This window comes from Cheilinus undulatus, linkage group 21 (assembly GCF_018320785.1).
Source record: "Cheilinus undulatus linkage group 21, ASM1832078v1, whole genome shotgun sequence".
NCBI classification, from domain to species: Eukaryota; Metazoa; Chordata; class Actinopteri; order Labriformes; family Labridae; genus Cheilinus; species Cheilinus undulatus.
The window spans coordinates 12,860,106-12,882,806 of record NC_054885.1 but is presented as its reverse complement, the minus strand read 5'-3'; the positions used below and the strand labels follow the sequence as shown (position 1 = coordinate 12,882,806).

Here is a 22,701-nt window from a genome sequence, read left to right as displayed (position 1 = left end):
CTGAGTTGCATTGAGTGTTCTTTTGTCTTTATGGTGTAATGGTAGCCAGGAATACTGATTAACCAGGGTGTGCACCTTCCAAGACTAAAATGAATAAAACACAGCATAGTTGATGTACAGTTCCATCTGTTTATTGATTAACTATAAAATATTGAGTTACTAAAACAATTTAAAAGAAACACTGATAAACGTGGTTGCTGTCTGTAAAAAAAAGGAAAAACAGTTCCTTACACATATAGTATAGGCTGACAGAATATATCTGCGTCAGATTTCTCTCTAAAATGTATTCTTTTTGCATTTTTACAAGATTAGACATGTGTACAAAGTATATTCTGATAGCTTTTTTTCTCCCCTCGACAGTGAAGGATCATTTACAAAACTTAGATGATTTTTTCTTTTTATTTTCAAAATAATCTTTTTTAATCTGTAACAGGACGATAACGATACTGAAGGAACAGCAGACGAAGAACCAGCCTCCAGTCCACCTCTCTCTCTCTCTCTCTCTCCCATTCTCTCTTATGCTCTCTCTCCCATTCCTCTCTCTCTCTCTTTCTAGCAGCTAGCTCCAAGTGCCTGTCAGCAGTATTGCTTTAGAGGCATGGACGATTGTTCAGAGAGGGGAAGCAAGGGAATTTTAAAAATTGACAGAAACATGCAAAACATAATAATGAGTAAAAAAAAATAAATCACAGCAAAAACAAACATTTAAAAAGACGAGCAAAAGTAAAACAAATGGTGATAAAGACAAAGAACAAATAGAAAATCAAACAATATGACAAATGAAAATGAAGGCGCAGAGGGCGATATGTGTTGGCGTGCGTGTTTGGACCCTGTTTTAGGCCTAAGGCTGGGCTTTAGGGGGCAAATAGAGATTGGAAGGCAATAACACACACCTTTAAGGGTTACAAAGGTGTGTAAGCATGTGTGTGTGGTAATACCAGGGGATAAGAGTGTGATGTCTTATCTCCCCAACACACAAACACACACAGAAAAAAAAAGTGCTTCAGCAGCTCCAGGGGTAAACAAACATTCATAACGGGTATTTTTCACTTCTGCAAAAACACCGACGACCAGTGTACCCATCACACTCCCACGCCGAAATCCTTATTAGGCCAACTGTCATGCAAAACTTCTGAACTTTTGTTTGCAAAAAAAAAAATTTTAAGCAGAAGATTAAGCAGCAGGTGGGTAAGATTTTTCTAGTGTGAATACACCGAGTAATCTCAGAAAACAGCACATGGAGTCACTCTGTACCTCGTCACACCTCCTCTAAAGACTAGCAGCAATATTTCTAATTTTCTTCAAGTGGGTGTCTGAATTTTACTAGAGTACAACAGCCAGGTTAAAGAAAAAAAAATTAAAAAGTTAAAAGAGAGATTAAAGTCATAAATTTGTGAATTTAAAGTTATATTTTTACCAGGATAAAGTCATAAATTTATTAGATTCAAGTTATAAATCAACCAACTGAACTTAACTGAATTATTTAAACTAATGTTGTAAAATTACCAAATTGAAGTTCTTAATTTATAAGTTTAAACTCCTAAATGCATAAGATTAAATTCTAATTTATAAGAATGTCTTCAACCTATTAGATTATATCCCTTAATCTATAAGGATAAAAGTTGTGAATTTATAAGAATTAAATCCTAGATATATGAGATTTAGGTTAAACATTTGTAAGATTAAAGGTTGTTAATTAACCAGATTTGAGTCCTAAATCTATGGGACTAATTTTGTAAATTTATCAAAATTAAAGTTACAAATTTATAAAAGTCTTAAAATTAATAAGATTTAAATTTTTACTTTATGAGATTGTCTTTAATTTATTAAAGTCCCAAATTTATGAGATTAAAGTTGTAAATTTATGACATTATAGCTGTAAATTAACCACAATTAAATCCTTAATTTATGAGATTAAAGTTGTGAATTTATGAGACCTAATACTAGATTTATGATAATAAAGTAAACATTTACATGGTTTAAATCCCAATTTGTGGGATTACAGTTATACATTTACATGATTAAAGTCCTACATTAAAAAGACTGAAATTCTTGTATTGCAGGATTAAATCCATAAATTTATGAGCTCAAAGTTACAAATTTACAGAATAAACAAACAAATGTATAAGATTAAAGTTATAATATGACATTATAAATGAACAGAAATACATTATAGCCCACAAGATGAGATTCACATGTAAATTAACTGGATTAAAGAATAAGGTCATAATTTCGTTAGATTAAAGTTTTACATTTACGAGATTAAAGTTGCACATGTACAAAAACGTTAAAGTTGTAAAGAACAAGATTCATCTTGTAAATTTTTCACAGAAGTTTAGTTTGGAGTTTGAAGACGTAAATTCACTAGAATAAAGTGGCACATTCTTTAGATAGAAGTAGTTGTAAATTTAGACAAAGCAGCGGCCGGCTTTTGCTTGAGTGGGAACTATGGGTAATCTACAAACGTTTTAGGATAAGTCTCCCAGTCATGATAAACCTCAACTTTCAGCACATCAGCTACACATCTTCACACATATCAGGATTCTGAAATGATTAAGAAAGAAACTGTCTTAACTGAAGAAAGAAAAGGATTGACTTGGAGGAAATTTTCACCTCAGTGGTGAAGAATATTAAGTTCTAACAAATTTATTCTTTTAAATTAGAATTTTAATCTTGTAAATTTAAGATATGATTCCTGAAAGTTCAAGACTTTATTCTTGAAAATTTATGACTTTTGTCTCATAACATTAAGACTCCAATCTTTTAATAATCCACCTTCAGACATTTATAACTTTATCCCTGTAATATATGACTTAAATCTTATGATATTACATCTTTAATCTCTCAAAAGCTCAGATTTAGTTTAGATTCTCTGACATGAAGAAATTTAAACCTTGGGTCGTCCTCCACTCCAAGCATGGCTGTCTCAGAGTGAGTTATAATCTGATATATCCTCTAATAAAAACAGACAAATCCAGACATAACCAAACGATCCCAAAGGAGCAGAAAAATCAAACCTATTGAATATCAACAAGACAATCCTCAGTGTCTGCAGTGAAGCAGAAAGAGGGAACGAACAAAAAGAACATGATAAACTCGATACAGTGCTCCATTTACTGTATAAAGACACTAATACAATCTCTACACTCAAGTGTAGCTAAATGAGCAACGAGCTCAGGAACGGAGAAGTTTATATCATACAGAAAAGGCGTTCCCCGTATGAGCAGAACGGGGAGAATACCGTTATTGTGATACAGAAGGAGGGGAGTGGGGCTTTAGCTAGATTTGGCGAATCATCGTTGTCGTCTTCAACGTAAGGCCTGGGAGAGTAAGGCCGCCCAAACGCTCACAAACCCTGAGCATGACATTCAAAAGTTTCACCCTTAAAAGAACGAGGCACGTAGAAAAAAATTCACAAGCAGCTAAGAGAGGCGAAACCAAAGAAGAGTGTGTCATCTGCGTAAGAAAAAAAACACAAAAACAAAAGGACGTCATGGGAAGGGAGAAGCAGTGAGGAAGACGTAAAAAAAAAAAAACTCCTCTGCAGCGAGACTCGATCAAAGTGCACTCATGTCGAAGATGATTGCTTGGAGGGAAAAAAATCCAGCCAAAAAATGAGGGTAAAATAAACATCCTTACATCAGCAGAGGCAAAAGAAAATAAAAGACAGTGAAGACAGGACGTTTAGAGGTTGAAAACACTGCAGCGCTCTATGAAAGCCAAATGAGTGTTAAAATTGAATTATGCTTATGATCTCATCAGTGCTGGCAGCGTCAAAGTGGAGATCGGTGCCATAACCTTGGATAGACTGCAATGCTTAAAACCCCTTGAAAAGAAAGGGAAAATCCACCCTTTGGAGCTCCCACGCTGTTATGATTGCTTTACTATTTTCTTATGAATAAAAAAGGTGTCCTACATTTCCCAGAATGCTTCAAAACACTTGAATTTACCTCCTTTAGGGCCCACATTAAAGAAAAGAGCAGCTTTTTGTCTTCCATAGTGTTATCAAGGGTGGATTTTTCCTTTAAGATAAAACTCAGGGATGAAGTGCTTTAACCAGTACAAGATTCCTTCCTCTCTCTTTTTAAGCCTGAGTCTCTGAGGGAGTCAGAAGTTTGAGTAGCATGCGGACATTTTTTCCTGCACAAGTTAGGATTGTCAAGGGACTTCGAAGGGTTAAATTTAAGTGTTTTTTTTTTAAATAAGTGCTCTCTGTTAGAGGGAGTCTCTACCTCGCTCTCTTATTCTGTGCGTCTCTTTTTTCTCTCTTTGTCTGTCGCTCCTGCTGTTCTGTAGATACATTTATAGGACTGTCACATGACTAACACCACCATGGCAACATCATAATCACAACGTCACATCACCGGCGTGCACGTCTTTCTCTCTGTCTGTCAGATCATCCAAAAACTGACGGAAACTCGCCACTCTCTCGCTCTCGTATCTTCTTTCACAGTTCATTAAAGCTTCTCGGCTGTTTTAGAAAAAGTACTCTGACATAAATCTATAACATGAAAATAAAACACTCAGGTTTTTCCTCGTTATAACGGTGTTTGTAGTACACGGAGGTGTGTATTTACATGTGTCTGTGCAGGTGAGTGTGAGTCTATGAAGGGTTTATTAACAGGTTAAAGGAAGTGCTTGTGTTCGCTCTGACGCTTCTCAACAAGCATAAGAGTTTGTGGAGTTTTTGTGTGTGCAAATGTCTCAGGAGAACTCTATTAATACTGTCTGTAGTTCCTCCTGACAGTCTGAAGTGTAACAGAGCGGCTGTCAAGATCCCTCATGAAAGTAGACCCCCAGATTGGGTTTGTGAAGTCCGTCGTCAGGTCAGAATTTGGTTTGTGGTTCATGTTTTTCATTCAGCAGATGACCGGGACTCCATCTGTGTTGAAGATCATGCCTGTGGTGGGTTCGTAGGTGCCGGCCAGGTAGTAGAGGTCCTCGCTGTCGGCGTAGCGGCGCGTGTGCGTCATCTGCTCGTACTCCTCCACGCTGACAACCAGGCACTTGTGGCTGACCGTCTGCACGTCGTTCTCGTCGCTGTGAGACGACTGGTAGAGGGCACGCTGTGACAGAAACACAGGACTCAGAGTTTGCTTTATCTACTCAGATATTTTCTATTTTCTTTACAATATTTTCAGGAAAGTGTGGCTACCAAGAAGACAGAAATAGCTAAATCTGTTTTTTGAATATATATATTTTACCCCTGTGTTAACTTTTTAACCAATGCTGTTACTTATTGTGTTATTTAAGATACCTTTATGTGGGCTTAACACCTTCATATTGCCCACTCTTCTTCAAGCCCCTCTAACATACTGTTTTGTACGGAAGCCCATTCCCACCAAATGAAAAAGAACAAATGTGAAAGTAAGGCAGTTCTTGAAAAAAAAAATTTGTAAGTCATAATTATGTGATAAAAAGTCATAATTTTGAGACAAAAAGTCATAATTATGAGATAAAAAGTCACAATTATGTGATTAAAAAGACAAAATTAGAAGATGAAAAGTCGAAAATATGATTTGTAAAGTCATAATTATGAGATAAAAAAATCATAATTATGATATCAAAAGTCATAATTTATGAGTTACAAATTCATAATAATGACATAAAAAGTCTAAATCATGAGATAGAAAGACATAATTATGAGATAAAAAGTCAATTATTAGATATAAAGTTGAAATTTTGATATATAGTCATAATTATGAAATAAAAAAATAATAATTATGAGATCAAAAGTCTAAATTTTGAGATAAAAAAAGTCATTATTATGAGATGAAAAGTGGAAAATATGATTTATAAAGTCATAATTATGAGATAGAAAGTCATAATTATGAGATCAAAAGTCTAAATTTTGAGATAAAAAAGTCATTATTATGAGATGAAAAGTGGAAAATATGATTTATAAAGTCATAATTATGAGATAAAAAGTCAAATTTATAGTTAAAAATTCATAATAATGACATAAAAAAGTCTAAACCGTGAGATAGAAAGACATAATTATGAGATTTAAAGTCAATTTTTTAGATATAAAGTTGAAAATTTGATATATAAAGTCATAATTATGAGTTAAAAACTCATAATTATGAGATAAAAAGTAATTATGACTTAGGATTCTTTTTTCTAATTTTTGTAATCGCCTAACTTCAATATTTTTCTTTGTTTTGTGGTGGAAATAGGCTTCCATAGTTTTGGGTTTTAAATCATGAACCAAAAATGTATACCAAAATTAATGCATTTTCCCCTCACCTCCATGAAGTCTTTCCTCTGGATAGAAGAGTGCAGAGCAGCTGGTAGAGACTGACCGCACATCTGATCCCAGTTCTGTAGAGGAGAGAAGTCTTAGCAGAAGGCCTCAAACTGATCCCACGCATCAGCCAGCTCGGTGTGAAACAAGCATCTTTTCATTGCACTTTCAAAAATAATCATGATAAAGCTACCAAGGATGTTTTTTATGATACAGCAGCACTTCATTTTCATTGAGAAAGAAGAGATAAATAATTGCAGTGTGGTTCCTTTAGCCATAAATTGAATTAGATGATTCATCACAGATCGCATTTCCTGTTATGTAATGGCAGTAAAACATTTACAAGCAGGAACATTTTAGTCACACAAAACTATTTGATGTAAAAACAGTTCAGTTTATATCAACAGATACACAGAAGCAAATTTACTAGATCATTCTTCATATTTTCATGCGAGGTGTAGTGATGAAAACATGTCATTTTGATATCTGTTCATTAAAATTCTTAAGGTATTTGATGTGATTTTTTTAAAAAAACGGCTTAAAAAGTATTCAGAAGCTGTTTGAAGCTCCTACCTTCTTGTCGGTGAGTTTCTTCCCCGGGTTTGTCTCTTCAGGGTGATAGAACCAGTTGACCCTGACCACCATGTTGCTGCCCCATGACTCCCACATGCTCTGGATGCGTCCGATGAAGGGCAGGTTGGGCCGGCCAGCGGAGAGAAACACGGCACAGTCACCGATCCGGATCATCTCTCTGCCACGCACGATTGCCTTGTAGAAGAGCTTCTTAGCTTTTCCTTTCATTCCTCGTCTCTGAAGGGGGGAGACAAGAATAGTCGATGGATACATTTCATGAATAAGTTTACTAAAAGCCATTAATTCTTTTGTTCATAAACACTTTCTTTTCATGTTTTTTTTAATTACAAGGGTTCTATTTTTTTGAAAATGAAGAAAAAAATGTTTTAAGTTTGAGTCTTTGCAATTCATTTTATTAACAAAAATAAGAGTTGGTTCTAATTCACATGATACTTTGTGATGTTATAAAGCTTGAACAATCGTGGAAAGTTCAGACAGACAGTTCGAAGCAGATCGAGCTTCACAAACTGTAAGCAAAGGTGTGATTCGGGGTAAATCCTATGTATTCTTTTTATAAATTATATCAATCAAAATGTGTCTAACGCTAACTTTCACTTTTATGCTGATGACACTGTAATATATTCTCTTCCAGTCACAACTTGCTTTTAATGCTGTCCAACAATTTTTTGTTACCTGTAACATGTTTTAGTTTCCTGGAAAGTTCAATGAATTTTCAGGTAATAAGGGGAGTGCAATACATATAGCCTTTCCTCACTTGCCAGCCCACAATTAAAATATCTGTGAGAAGTCAGGGTTTAGCTCAGAATTGGAAAAAGTACACATCTACTGTACTCAAGCAAAAGTACAGTTACTTTGGTGAAAATCCCCTTACGTAAGAAATAAAAGTACTGGTCCACAATCCACTCAAGTAAAATTAAAATGTATTATAAATAGTTTACTCTAAGTAGTGAGTACTGAGTCGCTACCTAGGGGTTTAAAGGGTCACATATTTTACCCCTTTAGTACAAGTTTATACAAAAACACTCCAGTATTAGATTTTTGCATGTCTAAAAACCTTCAGTTTCAGCTCTGAACAAGCTGTTTCTGTGTCTGTAGCTTTAAATGTTAATGAGCTGTCTGACTCTGCCCCTGACCACGCCCCTCTCAGGTAATGGATGTAGCTTAATGGATGTGGCTCTCCTGATCCTCCTAGGATCAGGAGAGGAGGTCAGAACTTTCTTTCAAGCAGGGAGTGACAATGGAACCTGGGGGCGGAACTAACTCCCAGCATGACATCATCAGGGGAAAATCTGAGACCAGCTTGTTTTAGCAAACATTTTCTTAAATGTGGAGAAAGAGAGGGAAGAGGGAATGGATTTTTCTGATTCTTGGGGGATTGTGGACCATGCCCTGCAGGGGCACACATTTTTGTTAGAAAAGCCTCAAAAAGTGTCATTTTTATAATATGTGACCTTTAAAGTAAAATATGATCTTTCCTTATTGGCAAGAACAACAAGATAATTTTTCTCCAGCCAGGTTGTTATGGCTAAATCACATCTCTATAATAAAGTAAAATACACAACAAAATGAACATTGTTAATTAAAGTCATAGAATGAAATTTTACCATTAAAAAGTGTCTGTTTGGTTCACTCTACATATAGTTAAACTACACTCTTGAAAGAAATATTTTACAAAAGGACAGAGCGGCAGTAACTCACAAAAAACTGAGGCAGGTTGGGTTTCATCTGGCAAGGATAAAGCAGAGAGTCAACCTCATAGCAAGGCAATCCATAATGATGAAGGATAGTTACTATGCATCCCTTAGGAACACCTAGTCACACATAGGATCTCTAACCCAGTAGATAACTTCACCCATGGTGCACATGTGTCTCATATCAAAAATGACAACACAGCCCACAGATAAGAGATGTGATGTACCTCGTTCTTTCGGGAAACTATCCCGTGCTCAAAGGGAGACACCTTAGTGCTCACGAGATTGTTCTGAAGAGGACACCAGAAACTCTCTCATAAAATATATTTTTTCTGTCAATGTCCCTTTATGGCCTCCATAACTTGCAGTATAAAATAAATGAGTACGATAGAGTGAAAGGAGAGACTGTCTTACAAGTTGTTTCTCTACATTTTTCCTTGAATTTTCTCACCTGTGTTGGTTTCCCGAACCACTTCCACAGCTGTCTGGCTGGAAGGAAGGCGGAGATTTTGGGCCGGTTCTCCACACTGGGGAGCCGCTGACGTTTCGCCAGCTCCTTGGTCGTCGGGAGGTGTACCCCTTCTCTTCGCTTCGGCCTCCCCACCTTCCCCTCTCCTCCGCTGGGCTTCGGTTTCGGAGGACGCCCCCTCTGTCCGGAGCCTTTCCCCGTTGCTGGTTTGGCAGGTTTAGCCGGCGCGGGAGCAGCGGGAGTCGGAGAGGATGCCGGAGAGGGAGATCGTGACGGAGGAGAAAGCTCTTCTTCTTCCTCAACTTTTACCTCAACCTCTTTTTTCACATCCACTTTCTTCTCTTCTTCTTCCTCTTTTGGATCTTCCTTCGCTTTCTCTTGCACGGGCGGAGGGGAGGCGGGACCTGGAGGGGGAGGAGGAGCAGGAGGAGGAGGAGGAGTTGGTGTCCTCTCTTCATCTGAGCTGCAGGAGGAGTCATCAGTGGATGAAGATGACGAGGAAGAAGACGATGACGATGAAGAGGAGGAGCCGGAGCAAGATGATGAGGAAGAGGAGCAGCTAGACGTGCACTTCTTCTTTTTCTTCATCTTCCCTTTCTCGCCTTCTTCTTCCGACTCTGAGCTGCTGCTGCTCTGAGATTCCTCCTTCATCTTCCTCTCTTCTTGTTTCTCCGGCTGTTTCCTCTCTTCTTTTTTAACTTTCTCTTCGACACGACTCTCTACCTTTTCCTTAGTGAGCATGGACGCTTTGTAGGAGGAGTCTTTCTCCGGCAGGACGGCCTCTCTATCTAGAGCTCTTGGTTTAGCCTTGAGCAGCTTCTGATTTGACGTAGCAATGGGGGCATGGTCTCGTCTAACGCCTCGACCTTCTAGTAGCATTAGAGCTTTTGTTTTCTTCGTTTTGGGGGAGGTGACACCTTCGTGGTCAAGTTTTACGAGGGGCTCTGCTGACTTGCGCCTAACTAAAGAGTTCACATCATTTTGACCCGGGTTGGGTTTAGGTCTGGAGATCTGCTCGGACGGCATCTTCAGTTTAGGTCTGGGGGCGGATGATACCGATAAAGAGGACGATGGAGGTCTAGGAGTCAGCGAGGAGGCCGGTTTGCTTGTCTGGACCCTAGAGATGGAGTTAAGACCAGAGATGGAGGTAAGGCCTGAGCTGAGGCTGGGTCTTGAGCCACTGTGATGGTTGGAGGAGGGTTTAGATTTGGACGCAGATGTTGGTCGGGGTAACGATCCAGGTTTAGGTGCAGATGATGAAGATGCCACCATGTTGGGCCTAGATACTGGTCTGTTGTTGGAGGGACTACTAGGATTCTCCCTGCGCTGGTTGTACGAGTTCAGGTTGGGCTCACTGTAAAGATCCACAGTCAGGACTTTCCCGTAGGTATTAGGGTAGAGGGACGGAGGCAGAGAGCGGCCCGCTTTAGGAGCAGAAGGCTGAGCAGAGCTGGACTTCCTTGGCATGTTGAGGTTGGAAAGGTTAGGGGTACCCGTTGGGGATGTGGCAGAGCTTGTACGGCTTGGTTTTGCCTGCATATTAGGGCGGGATGCTGGACGGGGCTTCTCATGTGCTGCTTTCTGGACAGAGGAGGGTCGGTCCTGGGAGGGTTTGGAAGTAGCTGGAGGTCTGTCAGCAGGCTGGTTGGAGCTGGATGGAGTTTCAGATTTCTCACGACTTTCTTGGTTCATAGAAGACTCTGAAATAAAGTAAAAAAACAAAAACTTTAAAACTCAGACCATAAAAATGTAAATGTGTTTACACTGGATGTGCTGAGGTTTTTATTGTGTGGCTGCATGATTTTTGTGGTTTGCAGCAGTCGACAGATCAGCAACCAAAACTGCTGATACAGACGAAACAAAGCCAGCGTCTGCAAATCAGACATTCACCGTGCCATATATCATCACAGCTAAAGTAATCACATCTGAGCTGTAACAACCAAGCTGTTTTATTAAACATGACAGCCGCGGTCCAATATTAGACCTTTGATGAAAGATCTGCCTGACAAATAAGCTATTTTTGTTCTGTTCTGAAAAAAAACCCCAAAAATGTCATCAAAACATGAAAGATGACAAAAACATCTGTGCCTCTACCTCTTTAATGGTTTCGATGATATAGAAGTTAAAACGAGGGCACAAAAAACTGCATGTAACTATTTTCTATTAATATCGCAAACATCTTATACAAGCTGAAAGCATTTTAATCAGTCTCATAAAGGCACTAAGACCCATTCTGTGAAATATTTCTCTCTTTTAAGACTTTAAGTTGACAATTTGAGCACCTCTGAGTGAATAAATGTCCCACACTTTTCCATGAAACCGCAAAAGCTTTTGAGGTATTTTCCTTGAAAACGTTTTTTGTGTGTTTTTGAAGTTTTTTAATTTAATACATCTATGAATTTATGTCTAATTGATGTATTTGCAGGGGTAGCAATCTAAGGGTAACTCATGCTACTAATCGAATATGATAATTGATATAATATCCAGAATGAGATGCAACATGATAACAGTATAAAAAAACCCTGATTCCAAAAAAGTTGGGGCACTCTGTACAATGTAAATAAAACAGAATGCAATGATTTGCAAATCTCAAAACCCCGTATTTTATTCACAATACAACATACACAACATATCAGATATGAAAACCGAGACATTTTAACATTTCATGAAAAATATTTGCTCATTTATGAATTTGACGGTAGCCACACGTCTCAAAATAAAATAGGGACAAGCCAACAAAAGGCTGGAAAAGCGAATGCTACTGATAAAAACAGCTGCAGGAGCATTTGGCAACTACTGTATTTAGGTTAATTGGTAACAGGTCAGAAACATGGCTGGATATAAATGGAAGGCAGAGTCTATTTGTAGTAAAGATGGACAGAGGTTCATCAATCCACAAAAAAGTACATCTTAGAAAAATATTCCACGATGTAAAATTCCAGTTACTTTGAATATCCCATTATCTAAAGTACATGACATCATCAAAAGAATCAGAGAAATCTGCCCTCAGGCATCACTGCATAAAAAACAGGCATGATTCTGTACTGGAAATTACCGCATGGGCTCAGGAATACTTCCAGAAATACTTGTCTGTCAACACAGTTGGCTGTGCCGTCCACAAATGAAAGTTAAAGCTGCATCATGACAACAAGAAGCTATAAGTAAACAAAATCCAGAAACACCACTGTCTTCTGATGCAAAGCTCATTCAAAATGGACTGAGGTAAAATGGAAAACTGTTCTGTGGTCAGATGAAGCAAAATTTGACATTTTGGATGTTGTGTCCTGCAGACTAAAGAGGAGAGGGATCATCCAGCTCATTATCAGTGCACAGCTCAACAGCCTGCATCTCTGAGGGTATGGGGTGCTACCCATGCCTATAGGGCAACAGTCCTCTCAAAAAACTCCAGCAACTGGTCTCTTCACTTCCAATACCGGTGTTTTTTAAAATCTCTTCTTTCTGTCTAACACTCCTTTAAGATGTCAACATTGACAACATCAATTTCAGGGCTGAATTCAGACGATATCAATGTTATCGACCGAAGCATCCCTAGCTTGTACCTCTTATTTTACTGACAGAATAAAGTTGAACAGAATTAGACTTAAACAAAGACAGCAATAATGAGATATTCTATTCCTGATCAGTCTATTTTCCTTACCTGGTTTAGGTTTGGGTTTACGTCCAGGTTTTCCCTTGATCTTGGGAGCGCTCTCCTCCGGCTTTTTCACCACCTCTTTGCCTTCTTTGCTGCACTTGCGGACTCTCCTCCGGGAGCAGCTGGCCACGAGCAGAGCAGGAGACGGCTCAGCGCCTGTAAAGAAGCACAAAGCTGGGGCTGTAAGGTTTATCTCAAGAATTCAACCTTTATGCTTCTCATGCTTTCATCTCAGCTGCTGGGAATTTCAGCTATTCAAGAAAAGAGCTGAACACAGGCATGCTCTTGTCTGTTACAGCAGACCTCCGAGTTGAGCCAAGATGATCAACTGTTTTGATTATGACTGTTTGAGAGTGTTTGTACTCTGCATAAAAAAAATCAACATTTTGGAAGCACTTTCAATGAAAAAGAAAAATATTTATGCAAGCTTCTGACGGCAAAAATCAACAAAAGCTCCCACGGAGAAAGAACTGGGATATAACATGCTGTTCTGAGCACCAAACTCAACAAATATTTTCATTTTTCTAAGTTCAGTGATGTTTCGCTCTACTGAAAAGCCATGTTTCCTTTTCTGTAGTTGATTAGACACTGAGAAACCAGCTTTAGACTCAAAATACACAACTTCTGTGTATATCTATATCCAGATGGTCAGATTTCCTGGATTTCTTTACCAAATGGTCCTTTTTTTTTAATTCAGATGCCTGGACATAAATACTCATACAGGCTCATACAGATAACCCCTTTGGATAATACAAAAACTTATCTTTACTTACTTTAAATGCTGACTAACCTGCATATTCTATGTTTACTTTTGGCAGAATGAATTACCTAGTGATACACTGTCATTTAACCAAGTAATAACTTAGAAATATAGTAATAACCAGGATGTATTTACCTAACAATAACAAATTAATTTTCAAGTAATTCCTTGTCATATTGTGGCAATTCTCTGGTAATTAGGTGGTATTTTACCTTAACCCTAACCCCCTAATCCCAACAATTGCTTGAAAATTTAGGAAGGACTCACTTTAATTCAGTGGGCCAAAATGAGGAATTTACCTGGAAATTATCAAGCAAATTATGAAGAAACTTTGCATCTTAATTCTAGGAAATAGCTTGGTATAATACCACCTAATTACCGGAGAATTGCCATAATATTACAAGGCAAGGGTTTTTGGGGTAAGGAAGAAACACCACCTTATTACTGGAGAACTGCCACGATATTACAAGGGTTAGGGTTAGAGGGGAAAATACCACCCAATTACTGGAGAATAACCACAATTTTACAAGGGTTAGGCTTGGAGGGAAAAAACTACCCAATTACTGGAGAAAAACCAGAATATTATAATGGTTAGGGTTAGGGTTAAAGGGTTAGGGAAAAATACCACCCAATTACTGGAGAACTGCCACGATATTACAAGGGTTAGAATTAGGTTAAGGGTTAAAGGGTTAGGGTTAGAGGGAAAAATACCACCTAATAACTGGAGTATAACCACAATATTACAAGGGTTAGGTTTAGGGTAATAACCACCTTATTACCAGAGAATTGCCACGATATTACAGGGGTTAGGGCTACAGGGTGAGGGAAAAATACCACCTAATTATTAGAGAATTGCCTCAAAATTACAAGGAATTACATGATGATTAATACATTATTACTAGCCAATACTCCCTCATTATCACAAGTTATCATTTGTTTGACTTGTTCCTAGGTAATTCACACATATTACTATAAATTACTAGGTAATAAGGGCAGACTAAAATAAAGTGTTATCAAAAAATCCAATAGCGTCTATCCCAATCATGTTCATATACATTTTAGAAGTCCTGTTTTGGTTGGAGTAACACATCAATTAAACTTTTATGAGCTGCATGAAAACACAATGACTTACAACACTGATGAACCCAGAGACAAACAGTCTCTGATTGGGAGACTGGTTAGCTAGCAGCCGTTCCCTACATACTACTCTGGAACTACTGATTTTAATCATTAAACTTCATTTTTACGAGTTATCAAAAATGTATTAAGCTAACTCGGCATAAAACATAGAACAAAAATCTGACCGTGCCAAAAGCTACTTTTTAGCTGGCAGTGTGCTGTTCTTCATTCCAGCTCTAAAACAACTGTTGCCTGAGGCTGCTCTGTTGAATGTATCGGCAAAGGCTACTGTTTTTGAGAAGATGGAGCATACAAAGGGTTGTGTTAAAGTAAAGTTGTAAATCGTTATTTATGTTATGTGCTCACAGTGGATCTTGTAGTCTGGCGGCAGCAGTCTGATGTGAGAGAGGGGGATTCGGCCCGTGTCACCATCGTCAAACTCCACCGTGATGAGGTCATCGTTTTCATCGATATCTGAACTTCCTGTTTGCAAGAAAAAAAAAATCAGAAATGTCTGACATTGAACATGCACATAAACTTAATACTCATAATGAACTTGTGCTTTTTTTTTATAAAATTGTTGCTCAAAATTTTAACTCAAAAAGGGCTCTACACTTAGGGAGGCAGCTCAATTAGTGGCAGCTCAGATGGTAGCAGAAGAGCATTGAAAAAGAGCACGTTTTCAAAATACAATAGCTGTATTGAAAGCCCCAGCCCCTTTATTTAGGGGAGAAGACCTTTAATTTGCAGTGAAAACCTTATAATTACACACTGAGGGAAAATTTACAGGCTAGTTTTGTAAAGTTTAAAGCCTACCATGCTATTCCCTCTGAATCATGGTGTAAGCTGCTCTATTAGCATCTTTTAGATTTATTTTTGCTGCTAGCTACAGTTTAATGGTGCATTTGAGAGAGTCGTGAATCATATCATGTAGGTGTTAAGTGTATTATTGTGTGTTTTACTGTACCGTTGACAACGGTGCCGGGGTAAAGGCAGCGATACTGCTGGCTCCAGTAGGCAGCGATGCGGGTGCCCTCTGGGAGGTAGCGCACGGACGGAGGCTTCACATCGATGATCTGCACACAGATCAAGAACTTTAATGTGTCAACAAAACACAGCATTCACCGTCCATGTGCATTGGGAAACAATACTTCACTTTGAACATAGCTTGTTCACTTTTCTAACGCCTGATAGTCTCATGTGTTGCAGGAACAGAGAGATGCCGGGTCTTTTATAAATGGACTCACCGCCTCCTGCAGCAGTTGTTCCAAGCAGTAAATGTGCGGTCGGTTCCCTCTCTCCCCCTCCACCACTACGCTGTATCTGCACAAAATAAATGTGAGAAAAAAAGGTCAAAATTTGGGCACTCCATCTTTATCATCTGACTGCTTTGATGTGTGGCAGTACATTGGAAAATATTGTCCACAGCAGACCATGGTTAATTCCCACAAGCCCCCTGTAATGTTAATCCCTTCTGAACACAGATTAACTTTGTTTGTGTCTTTTAATTAAGCCAGTTGGATTTGAATGCCAGCCTAATGCCCAAATATGTGACTGAAACATACCAGAAAGTCACGTATTTATGTTTTTAGGAAGTGTAAAGGATTTAAGGGCAGGACCAAAGGTTTATAACGCAATATATTGTCATCCTGAATCAGGTGGCGCAATTAACAAATCATTAGACCCAACATATCAGTACTTCATGACTCCTCCCACTGGCACTTATGTCATCATGGGAATAACATGAACAGAGGTTGACTGGCCAAAGAAAGCAACAAGCTTGAAAGTAAAAAAAATTTACACATACACAGCATTTGTTTGCAGAAACGTTCAGCTCCATGTTTATTTTTCCAGGATAAAATCAACCAGATGAAAGTGTAAGTTTAACCCTTTAAATAAAATTCTGCACCCAAAACCATGCACAAGCATTTCATGAGAACATTAAAGCATTTTATCCTTTAAAGTTTAAGTATCTTCTCTTGTTTACTTACATATCTGGGGAGTGTACAGTGTTCACATGTCCGGCATACAGCAGCTGGTCGTCCATGGGGATCAAAACTCTGAGTCCATCCACCAAAGAATCCTTATCCAACACGCACTGTACTGGAGCTGAACATATAAACACATGTAATAAGTGTGTCATATCACTGTGTGTGCACATAAGATATTCGATTTTGCGTCTGTGTTTGTACCAGGTGTAGACGAGCGCTCTGATACGCTGTTGCTGCGCGGTGGGAGGAGTTCATCCTCGCTGAAGCTGCTGTCCTGGTTCGGCTCGAAGTCCTCGTCTGCAGCCATGCTCTCCATCAGTCGGCTCACTGCTCCTCTGGACGGCTGCAGAAACACACAGGAGGGCTTTTTATTCAACAATAATCATTATCCATCTAAGTACAATCAGTTTAATCCGTATAGAACATTTCATTAGTGAAGTCTTTACTTAAACAATGATTTAAAGTGGGAAAACTAGCTGCCTCGAATGAGTAAGTTCATCTTCAAAGGCTTTTTATAACACTGGTAATTATCCATTTAGAGGGGGGAATTAACGGCCTGAAATGTGTTACTAGATACTCCAAAAGCTAATAAAATATGATGATGATGATGAAAAGATTTAAGGCTTGGTGACACATTACTTATTAACTTTTCAACATATAACGGAGATCCTGCTGTTGGATACACAATCTTCTCCACCACCACAAAGAGCTGTGCCGCCTCGAGTGTTTCCAAAATAAACTTCAGTTTTGGCTGCTGGCAGATGGACAGCAATGCAACAAAGAGTTTTGCTATTTTTTCTTTCACTGACAATATAAAAACAGTTTTAACTGTTTAATTTATTGTGTGTGCATGTGTTTGTGCAACGTAGCAGAAGAGTCAATAAAGCTTGGCCCACGATACAAGATTTAAAAAATCTTAATAGATGTGGAAAATGTGAGACCTCACACATTACAGCAAATGATGGTTGATGAAACTGTTTAGTTCCCATAGGGTGTGGAAATAGACTTGAGCTTGTGGAGTGTTTTTCTAGTTGTTGGACCACTAAAAGCACTTTTACACCACAGGTCACAATGATCCTGTTTACATTTTTATCAGCAATGTGTTTTTGGCGTTTGGATACCAAGTGACTGCAATTAAGCATTAACAAACGTCTTCAGTGGCAACATGAATTTGGAATACACCTCACATGTTATGCAAACAAGCCCATACATAATATACATGGCTCTCTTGCTGTAATTGTACATGCTGTGCGCAGTGAAGGAGCTAGTGATAAGAATGAATGAATGGTGTCTCTTAAACAGCTTTTCCTCCTTTATGTTGACATAAAGCACAAATGGCATATACTGTTTTGCAAATAAATGTACTTAAATTGATATGACAACTCATTTCAAGATGACAAGTTATGAGAGAGCCATTTGTGGATGAGGTGGTTTAAAAAAATGGCTCCTAGGACAGGCCTTGCTTCCTTAATTTCCATTTTTTGTTGTTGTTTTAAGGACAAAAAAGGCTGAAAGATACCAAATGAAGAGATGTTAAGCAGCCAAAAGATCAGTTTTTATTACCGAGCTGAGCCAAAAAGTCTGAATCGCAAAAAAAGACGCAATTCCCATCACTCTAAACAAGGCTGGAGGGACATAAATTAGGCCATGCTTTTATTTACCGGAGCTGTGGTTGCACGAAGTCTGGGTCGGGACCCCTAGGGGGTGTCATGAGACACACTAAGGGTGCACTCACCCTTGGCAATCTGTACCATGCCTGGGCACGTTTGAGCCTAAAGTCCAGTACATTTGATCAGTGTGAGAGTGCAACTCAGTGCTTGGGCGCGGCACAATTCCCTGGCCTCAACACCGAAGGACAGGGTGGGTCAAAGCACAGTACAAATGCAAATATAGGAGCACCAGTTTTGGAATGTGACGGGGACCTGATGTATACATAAGACAATTTGGGGGTTGCAGAATGCTTTTGAATACAACAAACAGTAGTACATCTTATCCACCATTGAAAAAATTAGTTTGTTTCAAAATAATAAACATAGTAATGAAGTGAGATATGTGCTTACATGTAAGTAATATATATAAATACTCAATAAAATGTAAATTTGTAAATGATGCTTTGTGCTACATTGTATGTTTTATCCACATCTAGGGATAAATGTAGCCTGGGATGATCACAGAGCTTTATGGCATCAATCTGTTTTCAATATGCATTGAGGTGAGTTGACAGAAAGCATCAAGGATTACCACTTGGTATCCAAATGCCCAGAAAGAGTGTAAATCCCCGCTGATGCATTGTCTAAATGGTTCAACTTATCCATTCACACTCTGAGCAGCTGTACCGCTCAATTACAGCCTCTTCAAGAGGAGTAAACAAACATCAGTTTGTCCCACACATGGACTGTACTCAGGTGGACCTCCCGGGTATATATCCAGCCACCCAGGGATATTTGTCAAACAGTTTTGTCTTTGAAAAAAAAAAAGTATCACTATGAATCAACGAGAGAGGAGTGTCCACTAGTGTTGTGTTTATCATTTCATAATACACAGTGCAAGCTTGCCTGTCCTTGGGGTTTCTCCCCCACACAACATGGTATAGAGTCATAAATATTAAACATCTTTAATATTTATGATTTCAAATTGGCAATGTCATGATGTTATTTAAAGCAGACTGAGGGAAGTAAATTCCTCTTGACCTGGCAAGATAATCCTTTGATTGACAATCACGACTGCTTCATTTGCGCTGCTTGGCCAATCAAAGGAATCTGCCTGATTATTTTGTGTGCTCACATTTCAGACCAATAACTAAAGCATTCTGGTTTTGTCCTTGCTGAGAAAATTAAGTTCACATCTATAATGGTTTAGCTGCTGATCCATCATCCCACTGACCTCTCTGGCCTTGGTCTTGGCTTTCGGTTGGCTCTTGCGCACCGGGCTTAGGCTCAGCGGCGCGGGGACATCTGTGATTGGACTGCACATAGAGGACGGGCTCACAGGCAGAGGAGAGTCCTTTAGCTTCTTTTTCTGGGTTTCACAACACACACAGAGGTAAAACATGAGTATGAACGAGTGCACCGAGGATGAACTGGACAGATTTATGTCTCACAAACACACTGAGGGTGGGACACTGCCTGCAGTTGTCCTTTCTTGTCAGAGACACGACACAGACAGCAGGGGAGAGCTGCATTGACTGAAGTAGTGGGAAACCCTGCTGGCAATCTGACACACACCCTTAAATACACACTCTCACACAGACAGAGGTGTCAGGGGAGCAGAGTTTGAGGGAAAAGGAGAGGAGGGAAGAAGAAGAGGGGAACAGAATCACTGCAGGCTCTTTGTTTTCGTCTCAGCTGGTGCATAACAACCCGATGAATTATTGACGTACTTTCACCACATCTTTCCCCTCTCTGCTCGGTGCGCTGGGTTTGGGTCTGGAGGCAGGCTTCGGGGTGAGAGGTGGGGCCGTGCTGGAGGATGAAGAGGAGGAGGAGGAGTTCTGGCTGGTGGAAGCGGATACTGGCGTGGACGTCTGACCAGCTGAAGTGGTGGCATCGTGGAGGAAAATCCTCTCACTGCGTCTTCGGTTCCAACCCTCGTCCTCGCTTAGGCCCCACAAACCGTAGCTGGAGTTCAGATCGAAGCTATAGCGGCGTGGGGAGCGAGGGGCAGAACGGGTTTTGGGCAGGGGCTTGTGTTTGAGAGGCAGAGCTTCGTCTCTCTTAGTGGGGCTGGCCTGGTCGATGCGCCGCGTTGCAGGAGGCAACAGGGGGAGCTCTGGGGCGGAGCGTTTGCCGTGCAGCAGAGAGGGGAACTTCCTCAGGCGCAAGTCCGAACCCGAGTCTGACCACTCGCACTCTGAAGACCCTGAAAAATGAGAGGATGGAGTTACACGACGTTAAATCTTTATATACACTGTACAGAGCCCTTCTATACACATGCAGCCAGTAATAAACCCAGCTGTGAAATTCTCTGAAATCAATAACCTGTGAACAGGACTATTGATGAAATTTAAAACCAATACATAATTCAACACTGGATCATTATGTGCACCCTAGTGTGACAATTAGAAATAAATTGATACGTTGCTGTAAATCAATAACACAATCCTGAGTAAACGCTCAGGCAGTGAACCTGCTCAACCACAAAAAATTGCAATTAATGTGTTAAATACTGTCGGGAGATCCTGGGAGAGTGTAAACAAGAGTGAAAACACTTGTTCAATAAATGTGATAAACAAGGCCAGGTCCGTGTATTCTCTTCTACTTTACAGGCGAAAAAGGTGTGTTGGAGTTGTTTTTTTGGAGGTTTGCAAATGTTTGCCTGGAAAAAACTGCCCTAAGTGGACACGGATTTAACAGAGGTGGATAGTACATTTTCCTACAGCATAACTAGGGAGTGGAATAACCTTCAAGGAGAGCTGAAATTTTACTAGTTAAGCAAATCAGAGCAGATAATAAAGGATTCAGTGACAGAGACATGTACTTGTTCTTAGTTTTTAATTGTCATGTTGTCCTTGTAATGCTTTCTAAGGAGTTTTATTAATTTTGCATGGCTGCAACCTTGTTCAGGTCCCTTTTTTTAAAAGAGATTTGTGATAATGAGTAGATTTTGCCTGTTTATCCTCAGATAAATTGCTGATGTTGAAGAAAACTTGTATTAGATTTTGATTAGAGTTGCCAAAAGGCATCATGGAGACTCCAGTGGAAGAAAGTTCTTTGGTCTAATGAAACCAAAATGGTGCTTTTTAGCCATCAGATTACATGCTACGTTAGGTGGACGGTGACCCTGAACACTGCACATCACCACAAACACAACATCCCCACTGTGAAGCACAGTGGTGGCAGCATCATGCTGCAGGGATGCTTCTCAACAGCCAGCCCTGGAAGGCTTGTAAAGGTAGAGGGTAAAATGAATAGCATACAGTTAGAGCTATACAGGAATGGTTTAAAGATAAGACGGTAAATGTTCTGGAGCCCAGGCCTCAATCCAACAGAAAATTTGAGGTTGGACTAGAAAAGGGCAGTTCATGCCCAATCTCAGGTTTCAAATCAATAAAAGGGTAAAACATCCTACACCTTTTTGAGGCATGTAGCTAATCTTTTTTCCCAATATAATGTTTTAATTTCTCAAGATCTCTAGGAAAAATTGGAAATTACGTGCTATCACTGGAAATTCAAATGAAATTAAATGTGTTAAAGTGCAAATTAGACTCTTTTTCTTCATTTTGTCATAAATTTTGTTTCACATAAGGTCCAAATGGCAAAATTTTTCATTAGTTCAACAGGAAAGGCTGTGTCACAATTTCTTATTTCTGACTCTTCAAAGCTGTTATTGTGCTTATTGTGTGTGTGTAGACAAAACTCCTTGGAATTTTGGGGGTATGCTCAAGCGGCATAATTAGGTGCATGGTTGATATAACTGCAAGCTAGCATGTTGTATCTGTGTTTCAGGACTTTGAGTCCCATCTCAGCAGCAGCTTTTTGGTTATTTATGGTTCGTTTATTCATTCAGGACAGATACAACATACATAAGCAAACTGTGAACAGCCACACAATGAAATACTCATAGTATTTCTAGCAAATGCTGATTAGCAACCGGTCCCTTGTCTCTTAGTTGACTGCCATACATTGTCTTAAAAAACAACTTCAGGGGCACTGGTTTAGCTCAGTTGGCAGAGCAGGTACCCAGGTTACAGTCCTCAGAGCAGGGGTCAAAGGTTTAAATCCTGCTCTTTTTAGCTGTGCTATCCAATAAAGGCAAAAGCCCAAAGAACACACAGATGAGACAAACTGTAGTGAATAACTATATCAACCCTGCACTTTACATATTCTACAGTTATTCAGTTATCATAATTAATCATCACATTATTGTTTTGCTATTAAACAGTACACCGCAGAATTGCTGTTAGGGAAACTATCATGACCATGGTCATCAAGTGGCTGGTCTTTTCTTCATCACGCAGGTGTTAAAGCTGTTTATTTCACAATCAATGTTAATGCTGTGACTGTGTACAATAACACATTGCACTGGTAAAGAAAAAAGTGTCATCAAAGTGTTGGCATAGCTGCCATCTTGGATTACCACAGCGTCTATTTTGCATCCTCCCCTGCCTCCTTAGGTCCCCTGGTGCTCCCATTTTAAAGCCAAAACTTCATATTTTAAGAAGCAAGTAAAAAAAAAAAAA

At 39.3% G+C, this 22,701-nt stretch overlaps 1 protein-coding gene across 1 annotated transcript in view; it reads right to left on the bottom strand.

Annotated features, from left to right (window-relative positions):
* Positions 1–4,236: 4,236 nt before the first annotated feature.
* Positions 4,237–22,701, bottom strand: part of tnrc18 (trinucleotide repeat containing 18) — a 72,728-nt gene continuing 54,263 nt past the window's right edge. The window contains exons 19-30 of the mRNA XM_041817530.1: positions 19,903–20,381; positions 19,407–19,541; positions 16,725–16,866; positions 16,524–16,641; positions 15,780–15,855; positions 15,500–15,608; positions 14,899–15,015; positions 12,657–12,809; positions 8,981–10,698; positions 6,818–7,054; positions 6,247–6,321; positions 4,237–5,066 (exon numbers count right to left, since the gene is read on the bottom strand). Of these exons, the coding sequence (XP_041673464.1) occupies positions 4,860–5,066; positions 6,247–6,321; positions 6,818–7,054; positions 8,981–10,698; positions 12,657–12,809; positions 14,899–15,015; positions 15,500–15,608; positions 15,780–15,855; positions 16,524–16,641; positions 16,725–16,866; positions 19,407–19,541; positions 19,903–20,381 (3,566 nt within the window). The 3' untranslated portion in view covers positions 4,237–4,859. The remainder of the gene's footprint in view (positions 5,067–6,246; positions 6,322–6,817; positions 7,055–8,980; positions 10,699–12,656; positions 12,810–14,898; positions 15,016–15,499; positions 15,609–15,779; positions 15,856–16,523; positions 16,642–16,724; positions 16,867–19,406; positions 19,542–19,902; positions 20,382–22,701) is intronic.